The 20,614-nt window shown below is 38.3% G+C and overlaps 1 protein-coding gene across 9 annotated transcripts in view; it reads left to right on the plus strand.

The window, feature by feature from the left end:
* RAP1GDS1 (Rap1 GTPase-GDP dissociation stimulator 1) overlaps positions 1-20,614 on the plus strand; it is a 95,190-nt gene that overhangs the window by 49,740 nt on the left and 24,836 nt on the right. For 3 of the 9 annotated variants that reach the window (XM_065633473.1, XM_065633476.1, XM_065633474.1), the window contains exons 3-5: positions 63-185; positions 4,260-4,385; positions 19,842-19,988. In XM_065633473.1, coding sequence (XP_065489545.1) covers positions 63-185; positions 4,260-4,385; positions 19,842-19,988 — 396 coding nt within the window. Of the gene's footprint in view, positions 1-62; positions 247-4,259; positions 4,386-19,841; positions 19,989-20,614 lie in introns of those variants that run through there. The other 6 variants (XM_065633478.1, XM_065633481.1, XM_065633477.1 and 3 more) reach the window with 6 other exon arrangements.

Below are 20,614 nucleotides of genomic sequence, written 5' to 3' on the forward strand. Positions count from 1 at the left end.
CTTTCTTTTCTTCCCGCAAGCAAGCTGATGCACGAGTCATTTTTGTGTGATGTGTTTTTCAGATATGGAGACAAGTGAAAAAATCCAGAAAAGTGGAGTTCTTCAGGTGTTCGCGAGTCTGTTGATGCCACAATCTTCCTGCACAGCAAAAGTAGCTAACATCATAGCAGAAGTAGCCAGAAATGGTGAGGTTTTCTACAAGAACTTTTCTGCTGGAACATCTTCAGTTTTTCACCTCACTTGTCAGTATGTTTTACTTCATTTATGTTTTCATTTTGTAGATTAGACACCTTTCATATCCCTCCCTTTCACTCTTTCTGGTTTTGTTTTGTCAAATTTTGCTTCTCTGCTTTCTAATACAATCAAAACGGCATTTTGCTGCTGGAATTTTTTTAGTCCCTACTTCCGTGCTATTTAGTTTTTAAGACCATCAATAGTATAATTTATTGGGCAGAAGCAGCATGCCACTGGCTTTATGAAATGCGTATAGAAAAAAAAAAAAGATGCGCATCCTTTGTACTTCCAGTTAACACACAATGCATGTAGTTACAACAGTAGTATGTATACACGTGGTTAAGGGTTAGTAGATTGTTTCTTCGGTCTGAGATTTGTGATAACATTATTACCATTGTGAGGCCCTTGATACCACACCAAAACCAATTACTCCTACCTGAACAGCATTGTATGGTTTAGAGTAAGAGCCCAAGATCCCAGATGAGAATCAAGGGTCCATTTTAGTATGTATTATATACATACAGTCATATCATGTAGGAGATAATCTAAAACTATTTAATTTTTTTTCTTTAGAAATAATTATCTTAAAGCTCACCCAATGATACCCTGACTATTTCAACATTCCCTTTCCACCTTCGTTTTGGAATCACAATACTACAGCTTCTTACTGATAACTCCTGTGTGACCTCCTCCACCCAATCCACTGATTTTGTGACAATGCTATATAGAGATATTCGGAAACAACATTAACAAGAAAAGATGATACATTACTCCCTTGTTAGTTTTTAAGTTTTAAAATTATTTAGGTAAACAGTAAAAAATGTAACCGTAGAAATTTAAAGTTAGAAATGTTTCAGAATGATAGATGCATGCAACCATATCACGTGCTTTTTTCTGTGCTTAATAAGTACATAACAAATATATTTAGAATATTGCAGTCAACTGTGTGTACTCACAGTCAGTCCTTTTAGCTCCTACCTCAGAAGGGGGCAAGTTAAGAATAAAAACAATGTTCACAATATCTGCACTGATTACTATGCATTGTTTCCTGCAAGATTCTCTTACAGAGCATTTAGTCAGTATCTTTCAAATTTGAATTAATACACGAAATCTCTGAATAGTTTCTAATGTATCCTTTTCCTTGCCAGCTTTTAAATTGCTGTGATGAGTACACTTTTCAGAAGAGCTGGCATTTTACCTGGTTTGTCATACAAAATAGCTGTTGTCTTTTTCTTGGAGTTATTAGCAGGTGTAACTGGGACCTCTGGCAGCCAAACCTGAAGCAAAGGTGTTCAGGAATTATTTAAGGTGCCCAGTGCTTTCAAGACTGAGATGAGCTGGGTGTTTCTCTTTGGATTCTAACTCCGTTGAAGTAGTTGCTTAAGCAAGATAGCAGGGAACACCTCATTTGAATTCTGTTGTTTTCTTTGTCCTCTTACGTAAGAATGCAAGAGTTTCGTTCTCATATTGCACCTTTTTTGAACAAGCTTCAGGGCACTTTGAGAAATTTGTGTTATCAACCTCCTACAGATAGTAGGCATTAAATCCAGACAACAGCACTGATTTCCCTGTGGTCACACCATGCAGCACCGGCAGGATGGGGAGTGGTGCCTCTGAATCTGGGCATTACTGATAAAAGAGCATCTTTTTCATCCCCAGTTCTTGTTTTCCTTTCCCGTTCCCCTCATTTGGTCCTACACACACACACATCTGGTCACATCAGATCCCTCTGCTTGCCCCAGCAGTTCTGTCACCTCTTTTTCACCTCTTTGTGCTCTCGCTCCGTTTCACCTCTCCAGCTCGCCTGACTCTTCCTCCTCCCTCCATGAGCTCGTGTTAGTCTCTCCCATTTTAAATATCCAAACGCACAAAACTCCCTTTAGTGACTCTTGTGTCTCCATTTACGGCCATTTCTCTTCCAGCTGTGAGCATACTGAAAGCTCAAGTGCACTTGCTACACGGAGTTTCCCCACTGTGGACCTTTTAAACCCTCTTCTGAGGTCTTTAGTCTCCTCTTCTTTGCCAGGTGTAGCAATAAGAACATCATCTTCACAATCTGTCATAGTATAACAGAATTACATTTCTCCTTTGAAATCTTGTCCTCTTTTGGTTTGTTACTCTGTCCTCAGTGTGTCTCCTCCAAACTTCTTAAGCAATTCTTCCCTGTTCCCTTCAAAGGATCTGCTTCATTTCCCCACCAGGTTAGTGGAAACCTAAATGACTCTGTTCTTGATTACCTTCTCTTTCTTCCATTACTTCTGTGTAGTATCACCTGCAAATATACTTGTAGTTACCACATCTTTGTTGCTGTCCCACAGGTCTATTTTGATATATATGGCACCATTTCTTTTACTTCTTGCCTTTACATGACCTTGATCCATACAAGGTTGCTCAGCCAATTGCCCAATTATTTTGTTGTTCAATGGGAGACTGGAAGCTTCTGCTCAATCCAAATGGAGGGGAAAAGGAGGGTTTCTTTCTCCTTTTTACCACATGAGCAAGAACCTAAACATACAACAGAACAGCCCGCCACCTCTCGATCTTTTAGGAGAGAAGTTCCATTTCCTATGACAGCTTAGAGTGGGGAAAAAAATCTGACTTTGATGATGTAGAGACTATGGTAAATTAGTGAGTGTAAAAGAAAGCGATGCAGGGAGAAGCTGAGAAACAGAGAAGAGATTTTATAGGCAATTAGGAGAGGAAGAGGCTGAGAGGACAGAGAAGACAGAGGCAGGAACATAATACATTAAGTAAATAAACATTGAGATGAAGCCGAAAGTGGGTGATAAAGAAGCAGATAAAAAGTTACAAGGGCGTGGAAAGACCAATTTTAAAGAACAGATTTTTCTGATATTTGCTCTATTCATTACAAGGGCTACCATCACCATTTATCACAGTATAGCATCTGTCTACAGTTTTAAAATGTTACAATATCTTAGGAAGTTTGGCCTGTTGTGCTGACTACTATCTGCTGTTGCACCTGTGCAAGGGTATAGATGTTGCTGATTCTTCTTCATCTGCTGGCCGATACATCAACGTTTACCATCACATGAGAATTGCATGCCTCTATGACAATTATTTATTTAGCTAAAATAATACTGCCAGATTAACTACGAAAGATACAAGATTTTGTAGTTACAGAAACATCAAAGAACATTGTAATAGGATCAGAAAGAGACATAATTTGCAATTCACAACAAATCAAAAACTAATTAACCTTTGCCCAGTACAGTGATACATTCTGACAGGTGCTCTGTAGAAAACTATTCAGGAACACTATTGGTGTGTCAGGTGGTTGCTTCTGTGAACTTCTCTTGTAAAATACGCAGCACAGTGCCTGCCTGACTGTAGCTCCTCTGGACACCAGTCCTTTGTCTCTCTGACACCACAATAATTCTCTGGGACTTGCACAGGTGTGAAATGACACTTTGGTTCTCTGTGACTGGATCCTCTAGCTGTCCTCTCATGGTTGGCATCTCTTGTATTTCTCATTCTTTTCTTTTTCCCCCCCTTTCCTTCCAAATAAAGAGCCTGTTACTTAGCTTTGATTCCTTTTAAAAATTTTTTTTAAAGCAGAAGTTTTTCAGGAGTTCCAATTAAGGGAATAGAGAGTAAAAATGCCGCTCATTTTAGAGTATGAATACTAGTTGTAAGTCACCTTTTGTGTTATTTAGGAATTTTAATTTATGTTGAATTTGTTGGGGTGGAAAAAAAACGTGAATTCATTGTTCTTTTCTGCACTTCTTTATGAGGCTAAAAACATGCTCAGTCTGAGCTATGTTAAATTAGTTTCCATGGAAGTCAATTAAATACTCTTAATTCCTCCTAAGTGAACAAATAATGGAAAGAACACAAGCCCAAATCCTGACCTGGGCTTATTCTCTAGAAACTTGCACGAGACCTTACATTGCTTGTCTGTTCATACATTTATTCTCACAAAAGGCCCAGCTGCAGTGCCGGTGTAACTAGAAGAGACGAAGCTGAAACCAGCCGGTTTGCTTTAACAGGCTTTGCATTATTTGCAGAATTTATGCGGAACCCGTGTGTGGATGCTGGGTTGGTCCCTCCTTTGGTGCAGCTGTTAAACTGCAAAGACCAGGAAATTTTGCTTCAAACAGGACGTGCCCTGGGCAATATATGCTACGATAGCCGTGAGTGTTGAAATATGCCATATTTTGTAGATGCTCCTGTAGGAAGGAGGGGAATGTTTTGATGTTCTGTACATAGTGTACTGGGGGGGGTCATTTTTCACTTCTCTTGATTTTTATTTACCACATAACTCTTCTGATTGTATGGGACAATTGAGTGTCACACTTGCATTATTCTTTTGTGACAGAAAGATGAAAAAAAAAAACTATTTCAATATCGTGATACAACTGGATAGAAGAATATAAAAGATTTGTGACTCCGGGTTTGTTTTTTTCAAACATAATGAGTTAGGTTTTCAAAGACTGGGTGCTACATACACAGAGGTCTGATTTTTACAGTTAATTTTTCCTCAAACAGAACATCTCAGAAAGGAATAGACAGAGTCAGAAGGGAATATTCACATTCTACCAGTCTCAAAGCTGTGCAGAGCTACATATATGTTTGAAATGATGCCTGAGCTATGTTGCTGGTTGTCAGAATTCTTATGTGGCCAATCAGTTTCTCCAAGATTGCACACTGGCATTTTTGGTAGTCAGGGGTTACGGGGCAGGAGGGAGATTGGTGAGGTTTTTTAGCTTTTTGTGGGCACAGGAAATTTTGCACTGCCAAGCAATTGAGTTTTGAAATGCAATTGTGAGTCCATGTGCTGACCACATGCATGGATGTGCCAATTGCAAAACCAAACCAGTGGTTGCAGTGTTTTGGAAATGCAGCCTCATTACCCCTTCCTTTAAATATTTTGATAAAAGACAGCACACGATAAATATGATACAGAATCAGAGATGCGAGGAACATCTTTCTATGCACATGAAGGAATTAGAAGCCTACGGATGTCTGCAGATGGGAAGTGAGATGAAATTGTAAAAGCATTTCATTATCTTGAGATTTAGTGCCTTATTTCATACGACAAGAAATTTTCTTTGTATTATATGTTACATTTAGTAAAAGACAACTTGCTGTTCTGAATACTGTCTGTTGCAAAACCTGAATTATTACTACCCTTTCTCCTTGCTACTTTTTTATCCTAGTTTGGAAATTTACAGTTTATATTGTTTTAAATTACTTTGCCTTTGACCTGACGAAGTTAATCAGATTTTCCATGCTGGCATTTCCATTTATAGACAGCTACTGCTTGTCAATGCTAATGAATACTTCTTTTGTTCAGGATTTTCTTTAAGGTGACCAATCAACTGAACAGCTGCTTCCCCATGGAAACTTCAAGTAGAAGCTGTTGGGCTTTCTATAACATAATTTATTTACTATATTTTATTTCAGGGTCATATGTGACATCAAGCTCACTCCCAGGTGGCACTGGTTTATTTCATATAAGTAAAATCTACATAACTATTCATGTCATTGTTTGTCAACCCACATTTTTTCATGAAATACAATAAGGACACATGAAAATAGTTTTGTAGTATCAGATATTGTGGGCTACAGCTGGCTTTTAGGGTACAGGATTTATCCAGTACAGAAAAGCTGTATTACATACCTCGTGTTGACTTCTGTGGAGCAAGGCTGGCACTGATAAATGTACCGGAGGCAGTGGTGTGTTCTGTACGCCGTGTGTTGCTGTGCCCCTGTGGGAGGACAGTCACTACCTTCCCTGGGTATTTGAGGAAGATTAATGAATGAAGTGTAACAAAATGTCACAAAAATCAAGATTAGCATCTTGGATTTGAATGGAAGAGGTCATTTACAGTGCTTATTTATCACATCTACCCTATCTGACTTTATTTTCTATGTTACCTTAACATGTAATGATTATGTGGTTACGTACCCTATCCTAAATTCTTATTTAGGACAAATATTTTCAATATGCTTATTACTATAAAATTTGTTTTCATTTATGACTATTATTTTTCCCTAACAAAGATCTTTAAAGTATAACAAAGACAAAGTTTAGAGGCCAACACTTCTAATCAAAAATGTTATGTATTGTTAGTAGTTTTCTTTTCAATTGAGAAAAAGCAGCTGTTATGTTTCTGATAATTGGGACTCATATAGGAACTTGAAATACGTCATTAACTATATTTTACTATATATAAGAGCGTTTTTTTCACTTCTACTGCCCATGTAAATATAACATGCAGTAGTAAGGAAGGTCTTGAAGTCCTACATAAATGCTTGGCTGAAATGATGAAATCGAGCCCATACTGAATGGCTCATAGCAACATTTCCATTTACTGAAAGCCCCGATTACCCTGTATTTCGTGCCAGCAGGCATGCGTCGCTTTGTTTAGCAACAGTTTGTGTGAAAAAGAGTTAATCAGGTCTGTATTTTTGCGAGAAGTCTGCATGGTGCAGAATGAAAGTTGTGGGACAACTGGCTTACCCTCCAGGGCAGGCCCCTTGAAAGTGGCCTTGCAGAGAAGGATTGCCTGTGGTTTTTCTTGATTACATGAAATGGTAGCGGTTTCTCAGAGTTCGCACATCCCAGAGTTGCTGCACAAAGGCAAGACCACTTCCAAGTAAGTGCAGGAGGGGGCTGGAAGAGGTTTAGTACATTCCACAGGGTACAAGGGGAATGAATTAGACGCTTGCTGGCCAGAGACCTTACTGACCAGATCCATCTCCTCACAGAAAATACAAAATTAAAACCTGTTGACTTACCGACAGATTTTCTTCTCCTATTAAGTTTCAGGTACACATGCAGAGTGTTATTGTCCGGGTGCTCGCCAGTGTTAGCCCCCTAAAATAATACTGAATCACCTATTGGAGCATGAAAGAAAATACACAGAATTAAATGCATCTCGTAAAAAGTTGAAGAGGAAAAAATAGGTCAAATTTATCCCAAGCAGCCTTGAGAGCATCCTTTTTCATGTATTTATGTTGTGAAGAGATCTGCTTTATGTGAGTCTCTGAACATCAAGAATACAGGCACATATATAATAATTGCAAGGCAGAGTAGAAGGAAGGTTTGTTAGTACTGATGAGGCCTGTGGTCTCCCACACTTCTTCTTGAATGCAGAGATGAAAGAAATAATTGAGGCAGCCAAAAAGATTTTAAGTCAGAAGCAATGATTATAACTAATCAGAGTGTGCAGACTGTTCAGTGCTGTCCTACAATTTAAGAACAGATACATTACTTCATGTTCCTGTACAGCCTGTAATTGTTCTACATGATTTATCTAGTAAATGCTACATACACCTCAGCCCCCAAATTTTCATCAAAGCAGAAAGTGCAAAGCAAAGCAATGGAGATGTGATCTCTCCTCCTCTCCCTCCTGCTTTCTCTCCCACTGTATCCACAGCCTGTGCCGAGTACAGCTGCTTTTATTTCCGTGTCCCCAGCCGGCAGATTCCCCAGCCTCACTCACAGACAGAGATTTGTCTGGACTATACTACTAGATGCGACGCTCCTAGCTCACTCATTCCTTTTAACCACCAGTTATGGGGGGCTTTTTGCTTATAATCAAAGTTAAATTCATAGACATTGTCCAGTCGGAGCGTAAGACTTACCATTCTAGCTGCCTCCCCACCCTTTTCCATGACTCAAACTGTAGCTGCTTTCCTCCTGTCTTTCTTTCCAGCCCCCTGTGCCATTCTCCCCAGTGCTGTTGCTTTAGTACATTCGTCCATTTAGGGCCATTACAGATGTACAGACATTGCAGACTAACAGCACACACCTCCAAAACCCTTTTAAGTTCCCCCTGCACCTTGGTTCCACATGCAACACGAAGATCTCGTCTCCATTCTGTGTTTAACATAACATGGTTCTTGCTACAAAAAACAATGTCTTAAGTCAGAGCAGATTCAAGAACTTTAATGGAAAATGATGCTATATTGAAAAAGTAGTGTTTTCTTAGCAGATCATAGCCTCGCAATATTTTTAATCGTTAAGTTTGCGATGCACATGCTATCTTAATCTCAGTAATTTTTCCACAGGTAGTTTGCTACACACGTCAGTTTTGAACTGATTGACAAACTGTTTTCCTGTGTTTTTATATAGCACAAAGCACACTGTAGAAGCTACCATAATTTTACTGTAAAAGTGCTAATTATAAAAGGAAGTGAAAGGCTATTTAGAGCCTGATTCAGTAGCCATACAGACTAGAGGGAGTCTTGCTGATTGACTTCGATTGAGATTAGACTCTTACCCGTTAGAAAATAATTCCTTCTTGCTGGTTAAAGCATCCACATATTCTGAAAGCTATCAAAGAGAAATAATCTCGCCATATACCTTGTAAGGGAAATGAAAAATTGCCCGTTCTGCCCTTCCATAATATTCGTATTAATGGTAGTGCTTAGAGATCTCCTTGGAGAATCTGAAAGTTATTGCTTTTTGTGCCCATCCACAACCTGGTTCCTTCATGAAACCACCAGCCTGGGTACGTTTCCTCACCAACCATACTTCATGATATAAACAGGAAAGAAAGAAAGAAACTAAAACCGTCAGTTCCTCTGACAGCTGCTTATCTACCTTTCTCTGCAGGAAATTTACTGAATCCTTTTCTCATTTCCCAAGCTGTACATTTCTTTGTTACCTACCCAGTCTTCCTTGTATTGTTGGCAAGGCTCCTCGCTGAATTTTCAGTGATGTGGCCTTTCACATAGACCTAGATCTTTCTTGATCCCAGCCTGAACATTATACCACTTCTGGTTAAAAATATCTTACGTGTGCTATAAATTCTTTATACCCAGCTGCCCTTCCTATAAGGATGTACAGACCTCTTGCAGAGATCTGCTAAGAAAGGCTTAGTACGAAAATAAGAAAATACTCAATTGTACGATTACATACATCTCCATCTCAGGAGATGAGGTTAATTTCAGGATCTAAAGCAGAAAAACAGACGCTTAAGAATTTAACATACTGGAAAGAAGTCAAATTCAATTTTCTTCAAAAAAATGGCATAACCTTTTTCAGTACCATATGGAAAGCCAGCAGAATCCTTGCACACAACTGGTGTTGGTAATGGCACACTGCTGGCTAATCAATTTTTTGAAGGTCACCCTGATTCATGCAGCATCTTACCACAGTCTTTCACTTTTCATTGTACTGTCCTACCAAATGCAAATCCCCCCTACTGGGCTGGTTCCCGAGCAATATCATGAAATTCAGACCAGAGGCTTTAACTTGGTGCTTGAAAACTGATTGTTTAGAACAGCTTACAGAGAATTAAAATTCTAGTTTTTAATTGTACAATAATACAGTTTTACCTTAAGATCTGCCGTCTCTAAGGAATGACAGAGACTTAGAAAACGATAGCATTTTTAAGTTAGAAGTCCTTGATAATGCAGCATTTTTTCCAAGCCTCTGCAGCACAAGTATTGCATCAGCTAGAAACGGAGCATACCATATGCATGCCAACACATACTTTCACAGGAATATTTAGTACTTATCAGCAATTAATCATGAATGTTCTTAGGAAGCTGTTAAACCATATTATTCTAATTTACTTATTTTATAGCTGGCCTAAATGGAATCAGAATGAGGAAATCTTCCTAGAGCATCAGAAAGAACCATTCAAGACGTGATATGAAAAACATGAATTCTCATTCTCAGACTATTACTCTTTCTAAATTTTACATTCTAAACATTAACGCTACTGAAAGAAGTGGAAAAATTCTCGTGACTTAAGCCAAAGATTTACGGAAGCCCACATGGGGGGCAGGGGGAGGAAATTTCCAAGGTTTTGCAATTTTTCCTTGCTTTGAGATGAATGAACGAGGCCTGATTTTCTGTTTGTTTTAAAGAGTATAGGTATGATAGGTCCTGCTTATTTTCTGCAGTGCAAGTGTTCTTCCTCTTTTGTTTTCTTTTCCTAGTAAAATTATTTGAATAAGCAAAATAAGTAGATCAGAATTCTGTCAGTACAGGTACCAAAAAACCCCTATGAAACAAAGCCAATTTTTTCTGATTCCTTCCTTTCCCTCCAGCACTTCATTCCCAGTCTGTGAAGTGTGTGTATTGCTCAGAAACACCTGCTTAATTTACAGTCAAAACAGAAGCTACAGGCAACAAGGAAATTAAAATAAATAAATAAGAGGTGGGAGGTGTTTCCAGGGTCTTAAAGAGGGTCGTGAGCAGACTTTGAAAGAAATCCTGCTTTATTTACTAGATCTTGCCGCCACTCCAAAAGCTGGTTAAGGATTCAAATTTTGGTTAAGGACTGAGCTATTTCATCACACCTCAAAGCTAGACAAAGCAGGAAAGGCAAAAACTTGGCATTCCCCTGGTATTTATGAAGACTAAAAAAATTCCTTGTCAGGAAGAAAAGCTTTTAGCATTTCAGTAACAATAAGTGAACAACACAAGATATGTAACTCTTTTCCTTTCAAATTCAACCTCCCTTTTCATGTCTTTTTTCACTTTGCTTTTAAAGACATTTGAAATTGTTCGTATTTTTAGATAACAGCACAGTTACATGTTGTTGCTTTCAAGCCACTCAGAAAACAAAGCTTGTTAGTCAAGGGTCTAGACATGGCCAAAGCTTATTCTACTTTATTTAGAAAAGCAGGCGTTATGTGACTAGAAATATCAACTGTCACTAAATCAGCAATGGTAGAGAACATCAACTGAATTACATTGGAAAAGAGAAGAAAGAATGTTAGCATCTTGCTAAGCATTGCTTATATATAATTGGGAAGTGTTTATGAATTTTTTTTGTTAATCTTGCAGCCATCATTCTTCTCCTTTTAACTTTGTGTTTTAATACCGTCTAATTATATAATCATAGCTTCTTAAATAATAATGTAGAATAGAATGTTGTTGTACTCTCAGATTCATTTCTGCAGATTTTTGCAACGCTGTGTGCACCATACATATAGTGCACGGGCCAAGCTTTTTAGTTGTTTATGTGATAGCTACACAGGCATCTGCTTTAATATAGCATTGCATACAGTGCAATAGCAGCATGGAGTTAGTGTACGACATGCAAACCACCTAAATTCGGTTACTTTTGTTGCGTTCATATCTAAGGAATACTGGACAACTCTCAGAAACACAAATTGGACGTTACTGGCAAAGAACTATGTTAGTAAAATCTGTTCCTTGTTACAGTGAAGCTCTTGAATGTCTCGGCCAGGGGACCAGGAGTCTGTTTAGTCAGAGGGGTTTTATGATACTCTTTGTGCACTAATATGATCAAGAGACCGTGCACACCAGAGGAAGTTGCAGGCTAAGTATTTGATAAAAGACGGCGAGGAAAGAGTTAAGTAAAGCACTTACCTGAGACAATGTCCAGTTTATCAACCACATCTTGTCCCCACCTGGTCCCTTGGGCACGAGTTGGGTCGCGCTGCATTGCTGGGTGCTCTGCAGTCAAATGGGTGGGTTCCCTTCTGCTAGGGAGGTCAAATATTTCCCGAAACAAAACACTTTGCTGGTCTTTCTCAGGCTGTATCCTGCGACCTTTCAGATACAAGAGTCTCCTACAGGTCAGCTCCTCCATGCAGGCCGCACGCTGACCAGCTTGGGGTTGCTTGGAAGGCCAAGTCCTCTTACTCCATCTGTTAATAGCACGAGATGCTATAAATACCTATTTACCAGTGTAGAAAAGCTGCCCGATGTTTTCCTGTGTAATTGGATTCCATAATTTCTTTCATGCTGTATGAAATAACGAGCACAGGCTGGCTTCAGCTCTGACTTATGCTCGCATAACCCTAGAGTAATTTGTTTGACTGCAATGGAATTACTAAGGAGTTGCAGAGAGAGATAAAATCAACTGATGAATCTGCTATAATCATATCGCACATGAAAAGGAAGGCAGAGGGAAGTGCTACATTCAACTTTGAAGGCTTTTACTTGACTTTTATATATCTAGTAAAACTTTTTCGTTGGTTTATTTTCAAATAGAATTCAGTAGTGGAAATTCTTACACCTTAAAACTAAGATCTCCTTGGAATCCAGAACAAATCACCTACCAATACTTCGACTAGTAGTATTTTGTGTCTTGTTCCTAATAAAAACATTTCTGCCTTTATGTTGAAATCTCAGGTTCCCTAGTAGAGTTTGACTGGAAGTGAAGTATTAAAAGTCTTGGACAATCAACTCATCACTATTCTTTAGTCTGAAATCAGAAACACATGATTTTTCTCTTATTTATCCGACATAAAAGGAATATGAAAAATAAGCAAATTTTCTTTGAATTAAATTGTGGAGTTGAATCTGGCTCGCATTTGACTGCTGCCTCAGCATAACATTAGGGAGATTGCGATACTGGCACATTTACCCATCCCTTCAAACATTACACCAAAGTCCTGACTGGAGATAAAAGAAATTCCACAATACTCATAAGTGAGATTAGGGCTTGTTGGCATTGATAACCTATGGTCCACGCATTGGACATATTATAAGGATTCTACCAAAAATATCTCTAGATCTCAATTTGGATACATTTTAAAATTGTATTTGTTAGAATAAACCAGTTGCATGAGAGGACCAGCTCGCTGCTGCATCAGCTGTCATTAGCCAGCAAACACACCGGCAACAGTTTTATCCAAAAACATCAATGGTACCTATTTTCAGTCCTTGAAGGCACTACATTAAAAGACAGCATTCTGTTAGCGTTTCTAGTTTACTCTTTACATATTTACTATTTTAGCAATACTTTCTAAAAGAATAACTTCTGAGACAGTACCCTCAGTGCAGCCGGAGTTCAGGCTAAGGAGAGTTGCCAGCAATTTAAGATGAACTGATGACAAGACTGTTCTGTTTATCTGTGAAGCAAGCATGACTAATTCAAGATTATTTTTCCGCATAAAACAAAAACTTTGAGGCTATATTGATTGATTTTAAACAATAAGCAAATAAAACTGTACTTCTGGTAATCAGAGTCTTGTAATTCCCAAAGGAATCAAAAAAGGGAAAGGAAATTTCACTTCAAGACAGAGCAATCCCAAAAAACATCTTTCAAATTATTAAAATGTGAATCTCAAAATACAGTATTGCTGTGTCCTGTCCCTTGCAGGCAAGTGCACAGAAGACATGGAAAACACAGCAAACAATAACAGTGCAATATAATTACATGAAGCTTTCTTTCCTTGAAAATAAAATTAATGTGATGCTGCTCTCTGTTGTGCAACAGGGTTGTAGTCTGTAGTCTTGCAGAACTGACAGGGTGCAGAATCCGGTGATTTAAAAGCACACACAAACGGATTCAAGATAAAAAGTAGAGTCAAGTATTAAAACAGAATGACAGCATTGCATTTAATTTTCATCCTTACATTTTTCAGACAGGAAAAAAAAAAAGGTAAACTCCCAGTTTATATAAGTGGCAATGTTTTTCCTAATGTCTACATAGATAATGTGGTTTACACTAGGTAAGGGTTTGCCCCTGCCATTTAATAGTGGTTTTTAATATTTTCTCTTTCTATTTTCTTTAAATGATTTGATCATTACACCCAATTGCAGAGTATAAGAATTTTAAAAGAAATACTATATTTTTTCCATGTCACCAAAAGCTGCTGTCTTGGCAGCTTGGCTTACGCAAATCAAAGACCTTGATCGTGCAAATCATTCTTTCCTTCACTGCTGCACCATTCATACCAGTACATTTAGTTACATCAATAAACTTTTGTAGAACATGAATTGGAGAAAGAAAAATTCTGGTTTCCATTTGCAAGACAAACCCATAACATTTCAAAGCACAAATCTGAAATTAGAAGCCCAAAAGGTCGTTCTTAAGCAATGCTGTCAAATAGTTTTCTAGCTGATTTTCTGAGAAATTGGTGTATTTTTAAAGCCTACATAGATCATAAACATTACAATAACAGGTAACTTGTGATTTCTGGTGCTTTTTAATGGTTAGATCTATTTTCTGCATTTTGAGTCTGCAAACCAGCACAGGACCTCTACCATGAAATATCATTACTTATGAAATTGTATTGGGAAACACAAAATTCACATTTCAGAATGAAGATACAGTAACAAAAACTTCTTAAAGAACTGTTTGGAAAGCAGTGGCACTGTGCCCATCATGATGTAAAGATATGACAGGCAAAGGTAATACACAGTGTTCATACCTTCCCTTTTTTGTGAGAAAAATGGACAGGCTTTCAAACAGCCATCACTATTTGAACATAATTTTCTATGCTTTTACTTAGTCATTATTTAACTAGTTATGATGCTATCATCACCAGAATCATAGACACCTACCTTATTTTTATCAGCCTATGGGTTTACTCACCATATACACACTAAAATAACAACGTGCATCTTTGCAGGACCACGACCATTTCTGAAGTACAAATTATTTCTAAACTGTGGTTTAAATATTAGAGATGACAAAGTGAAAATTTTGAAATCATGGAGGAACTGGACCAGTATATTTTAAAGCTTAATTAGAAATCGGGTAAAACATGAGTTTTTACAACTGTCTGAAACTGTGCTGTTTTTTTCCTTGTGAAGACACAGGTCTATATCCTAATAGAACATCAATAAGAAATGTTTTTGTCCCCATCTGTATGAGATGCATCTGCTTCTTTAAATGTCACTTGGATTGGCAGAGCTTAAATTTTATATTAAGAAGGGGTCCAGCATGAAAACAACAAAGCTAATATAAGGTTTACATTGAAGATCACTGGGTGAGCTATTTGCAAAGATGTTTTATCGTATCTGCCTATACTACAGCACAGCCCTTTGCCTGATGTAACTACATGTCCAGGAATAATAACCTTACCATGGTGGCAAAAATCAAAGTATTGGTGCATGTGTTTTAGAAATAACTCATTGACTGTGTATAGCTTATGTTTTACATTGGTTGTATACTTTAAACGGCCACTTTAATTGTTTTTTTCCTGTTAACCTTTTGTGCCCAAGTGGTTTATTTTAGGGTTTAGTAAACTGGGGAAGAAAACTGAAGGGAAAATTATGCAGACACATCTTGGGAAGAGCAAATTGAAACTACTCTAAATACTGCGTTTAAAGACCTTCCAACCACATGCACTAAAAAAACGTTTGTCTCTGACTTGGGCGTCCATTGGAGCAGCCATGGCTGAGCCACCGGAGGTTTGACAACACTCTGTTCATAGGAGTGGTGCGGATGGAATTTTTTTTTTTTTTTTACACAGCTTTGATTTAGCAGCAATCTAGGATTTATTAATACTTTGGGGTAAATTACAAGGTTAGGTTGTATAATTACTAATAGCACTTAATCAGCAGCCAATTTAATAGAGTGATTCAATGAAATTCATTGTAATCAATCAAAATAGCAACTTATTTAAAGGTTCGTAAATGTCAAGGTTCCTGCTAAACTTACAGCAAGGTTTTCTTAACTAAAACAGCAAAAAAGGGTAAATTAAAATACACATGTACACAAACAGACAAAAAAAACCCCCACAGTTCTAAAATCAAATTGCACACACACACAGATGGAGGTTAACCTACGATTAACATTCCCCTTTCATGATCTTTATAAATTACTCACTTTTATGTGTTGACATTCATCAGCAGACAAACATCAAAACTGTGCAGAATTAGGCCTTTGGATCTTTATGACTTCGTCAGCAGATGATCGTTGAATCCTTATGAAATTGGCCCCGAAGGTGTCGCAGTCAGGGAGATCCTGGGTCACAGCTCCTGCGATCCAGCAGAGCTCACAGGGTCTCACTTGAGAATCACTATTTATAGGGTCACGAGATCATTGACTTTGGTCAGTATTTGCCCACAACTCACCTCAGGCTCACCTGGTACTTCCCAGATTGGGCAACGACCCAGTTGGGAAGAGTTGAGGTGCAATCGGGGGGCACCTGATTGTCCCAACTCACTCTCCGATCAAGACAAGAACAATGTTGGGCTGCCTTGTGGTCACCAAGCAAGGAGTGCTTCGCTGTCCCAATTCACCGCACCCTTCAGTCAAGACGAGAACGTTTGTCCCCTAGGCAGGAACATACTGCTGGCCTGTCTAATGGTCACCAGGTGAGGGACACCAGTTCATTTCTACTCACTGCACTTGTGGTCAAAGCCAGAACACTTGAGAACGTGACGTCGGCTTGTCTTGAGATCACCAGGTGGCCCTGGGGAGGGGTGTCTGTACCACCATAAGGGGGAATGTGACCAGTCACGGTCATTTGATAATCCACAAGAAAATCAATTTTTGCGTTGAACTCCTGTAAGCAACTCAGGATAGAAAAAGAGGCTATACTAATTCTTAGAGATGGTTATGTTGCATTGGGCTAAAGAACATTGTGGAAGTAACAACTCATTCTGTAATAAATCTTACTGTACATTTTGTAGAAAAAAAACACCACCACCCTCTGGTCTTTTGGGTTGTTGTAATTCTGGCATCTTTAAACAGTATTGCGTGTACTTTAAAAAGAAGCTATACAACAGCATTGCCCTTTGTGAGCTGCAGGGAAGCATTTTTAAGCAGAAATGTGAATGCTCTCATTAAACTGTTCAATCACTGATCTCTTAGGAATAGCAAATGTTTGTTTAAAAAGGTCACAGGAAAAAATTTCAACACAGCGTCTGGGAGGCTGGAAGCACGCGAAGTGTGGGAGTTCATAGAGCTGCTGAACTGCAAGGTAATAGTTGGATTGAGAACAAGACACAGCAACATGCTGCGGTCTTGTTTTGACTGTAAATGATTCGGAGTTTGGTGAGTATTCTTGTGTGCAAAATCTGTTTCTTAGCGACAGAGCAGGGAGAAGCGAGTGGGTAATAAGTACACGGAGCATTCTGAGTCACAAATATGCGTTTTGCTTGGGGATGCAAGGAAGTGTCACAGCCTGAGCTTGGATTGGGTAGTCAGGACCTTCAGAATTTGCCTCCTACATCTGGTGCGGGATTCTTTGTGGCCCTGAACTAATGAGCTGAGTTAATCCTCTTGGGGATAAGAAGGCAGCACCATGAGATCCTAATTATAGCACGAGCCCAGGTCTGTTCACCCTGCTGCTGAGGGCTGAGAAGCAGCTACGCGGGGTGAGCTCTAGCATGGGAAAGAGGTGAGCAGCAAACTCAGCTAAGGCATCTCCTTTACAAATCTACCAGCCTTTGTAGTCACATCAAAGTCTGGCACGTACAGCCTGCCACCCGCCTGGGGGGATCCTGAAGTCCATTTTACCCTAACGTTTTGAGTATCCTATGGAGCCAGACCATTTCTTGGAGTAAGACTTGTTTCTGAATCTCTCTCTGCCTTACTTTTGCCGTCTGCACACCAGCAGCAGATTATCTATGCACCTAATAAAATATTCTATGGATAAGAATTTTGCCATGTATTTGAAGTGAGAGATTATTACGTACTTAAGGATACAGCAGGTTTTGATGTGTAACTTCTTTGATGAACCAGAGAGAATGGAAGTAAAAAAAAAATATGTGTTAGGTTTTCATTTGTTGCAACGTGTTATCACATCATTATTTTCAGTGGAGTTGTGCCAAATTCCGTCCAGGTAAGGAACTTGGCTTGTAAGTGTTTTTTGGTTTTTTAACTCTTGCTTCCAAACCCTCACCCAACTCCACGTTAATAATATTCTTGTCTTATGTATTTTATATGCTGTTCCATATATAAAGACACAGGAACAAGCTTGACACCTGATTCTTATGTCAAGCTTAATTTTATCACAGTTTTAGTTTGTTGATTTCAATTGCATTATAATAATTTGAGGATCACACTCACATCTGATCCAGAATAAGTGGTTCAGTTTCATTTTGCACACAAAAACTTTTTGACTCACAAAACAGGTGTCAAATACGGAATCATGTACTTGCGTAGCTTTGGTAATAAAAAATACCAGAAGAGGATACATAAAACAGGATGCTGGAATATTCCGGCCAAGTTTGCATATTTTCTCTGCCAATTTGATGAAACATATGCACAGAATCTGAACACGTGACTATGTTGTCTCGCTATATTTTGGTGTAGGACTTCCTTTCATTTCAGCATTATGCCTACGTTTGCCATTGCATCAAGGATGTGAGAGATTTATTTCTTTTGTATTTCTCCTTTTTTATGGTTCTTCCATGACACAAAATCTTATCTTGAATTTGTTTGACTGCAAACACATTCCAGTTTCCTGTTTTTCCAAATGGAATATACGTACCTGCAGTGACACAGTCCCCTGATATCCTGATCGTGTCCACGGTGGAGCCAGCGATGGCAGTGATACTTTTTCCTCTGTTGCACGTATCTCAATTATCCTGCAAAACACTTATTACTTTGGTAATAAATATAGTAGTTAAGATTCACCAAGAATTACCCTTCCTCTTTCAGCTTCACTCAGCAAACTATCTCAAGTCCCTATATATACCCTACATATATGTATATGTATGTTTATATTTATAAATATATATGGTGTAGTTCTATATACAATACTTATAACCCTTTTATATAGAGTATGTAAGGGGTATGTTAATACATGCCTCATAAATAGTATTAACAAGAATTGGAAGATTTAGAAACTTCTTTTTCCAGAGCTCTGTAACACTTTATAGGGGAAGATCGTATTATAAATGTGGACAACCTTGGTTTTCATATGGAATATGTTGCAGAATAAGGAAAACTTGGTGGCTTGACATCCAAGAATGATGAGAAGAGAGAGGAGTGATGGCAGTGGTGAATAAAAAGGGAAAGAGGAGATTTCCTTTGGAGCCATTAAGAAATTGAGGAGAGTACAGGGGTTTTATTCTTATTTTGCAAGACTTTAGTGATTTTCACACCAAGGTTTTGTTTTCATCCAGATTGTAGTTGATTCCAACTGTAACTCACTCGGAAATTTCTCCTTTTGGAAGCCCTGGAATTTAGGTTATTGACTGTTGCTGATTGCCAGGCAATTACTGTAACAGAAGGCCAATTTTTCCTTTATACCTACACTGATGCAACAAATCCAATTTGTTATACAGAAGGAGCTCCATACAAAGGTCACGATGTGTTATTTACAAAACCTCAGAACATTGGAGTCTATTATAGATGCAGAGTGATTTTTTTTTTCTTTTAGCCATACAAAAAGAATGTGATAGTGGTATTAAATTTCAGGTCTAGAAGTACAAAGAACATGCTGCGTGGCAGAGTGAGTGCATGAGCTGAGTTTGTGACTGCAAACTAGTACCTCTATCTGCTGTGTCCATTTTATTCCCCGTTTTATTTTTAAGTAACCTAAGCAATTTATCTTCTGTCTTTAAATTTCTCAATCTATGCAAAAGCAAGAGTAATTCACCTAATCCACGAGGGTGTATGGATTAGGCTTTGTAAAGTGCTCAGAACCTCCTTCTGGCAAAACCCAATGTAACTTCCAAATATTATTTATTGGCTCCAGCAGCTCTGCCTCAAACACTGAACTTCTTTACAAAGGTGTTAGTGCCGGGTGGTTAATCCCTTTTGTTGTAGGTGTTTTCCCTTTCCCAGCTCTGTCGCTCTCAAAGCTGGCCCTCAAGCATCTCTCTTTAGATGAATTTGACAACACTGGAGGAATGATTTTACGCTGTTTAAAACCTTTGTTTTGTATGATTATTGTTATGCTCGGGACTCTACCGTGGGGTTTGGTTTCATTTTTTTTTAATGCAACTCTTTGTTTTACAGATGAGGGCAGGAATGCAGTTGACCATGCAGGTGGTGCACATATTGTAGTAGACCACATAAGGTCACTGTGCAGTAAAACAGATCCAGCCAGTGAGAAGCTCTTGACTGTCTTTTGTGGCATGCTGATGAACTATAGCAATGAGAATGGTAAACAACACTGACAATTTGCTTTATGTCTACCAGGAGAACAACCTCATCAAAAAAGAAAAGAGAGAAAAGTTAAAGTCAACTGTAGGTTTACATTGTGGATACTAACACTAAGTTATTCTGAAAAGATGAAGTACCTCAGTTCGCATATACAATTTTCTGTTTCAGTAAAATTATGTTGCCAAAAAATTAGATAACTTCCTGATGAAATTCCATCTAGCATGTTATATGAAGCTTTAAACTCAACATCTAGAACTTAATTCTTTGTCTAAAAGCAACACATGGAGATGTATCGTATACCTTAGAGAAAACCAGATTTACAGAAGTAAACTAGAAGGCTACATGAAGTCCTCTCTTTTTCCTTTAGTATCAAACAACTCCATGAGACTAATTTGTTGCAGGCATGCAGTGTTGTCCTGTTGATGATTTGGAGGGATAGATGTCAAACAGTTTCCCTTGATCATTTTTCTCCATGTGAAATGTATATAAAACCACGTTAACTTTCCTCTAAGATAAATAGGGAATAATTTATGTGTATGTTCAACACTGTTCTGTGTCTACAAATTATAAGTTTATGTTCTTTATCCCATTAAATGGAGATGTTATGGGGCTGGGACAAAAACAAA

This window comes from Caloenas nicobarica, chromosome 4 (genome assembly GCF_036013445.1).
Source record: "Caloenas nicobarica isolate bCalNic1 chromosome 4, bCalNic1.hap1, whole genome shotgun sequence".
Classification (NCBI taxonomy): Eukaryota; Metazoa; Chordata; class Aves; order Columbiformes; family Columbidae; genus Caloenas; species Caloenas nicobarica.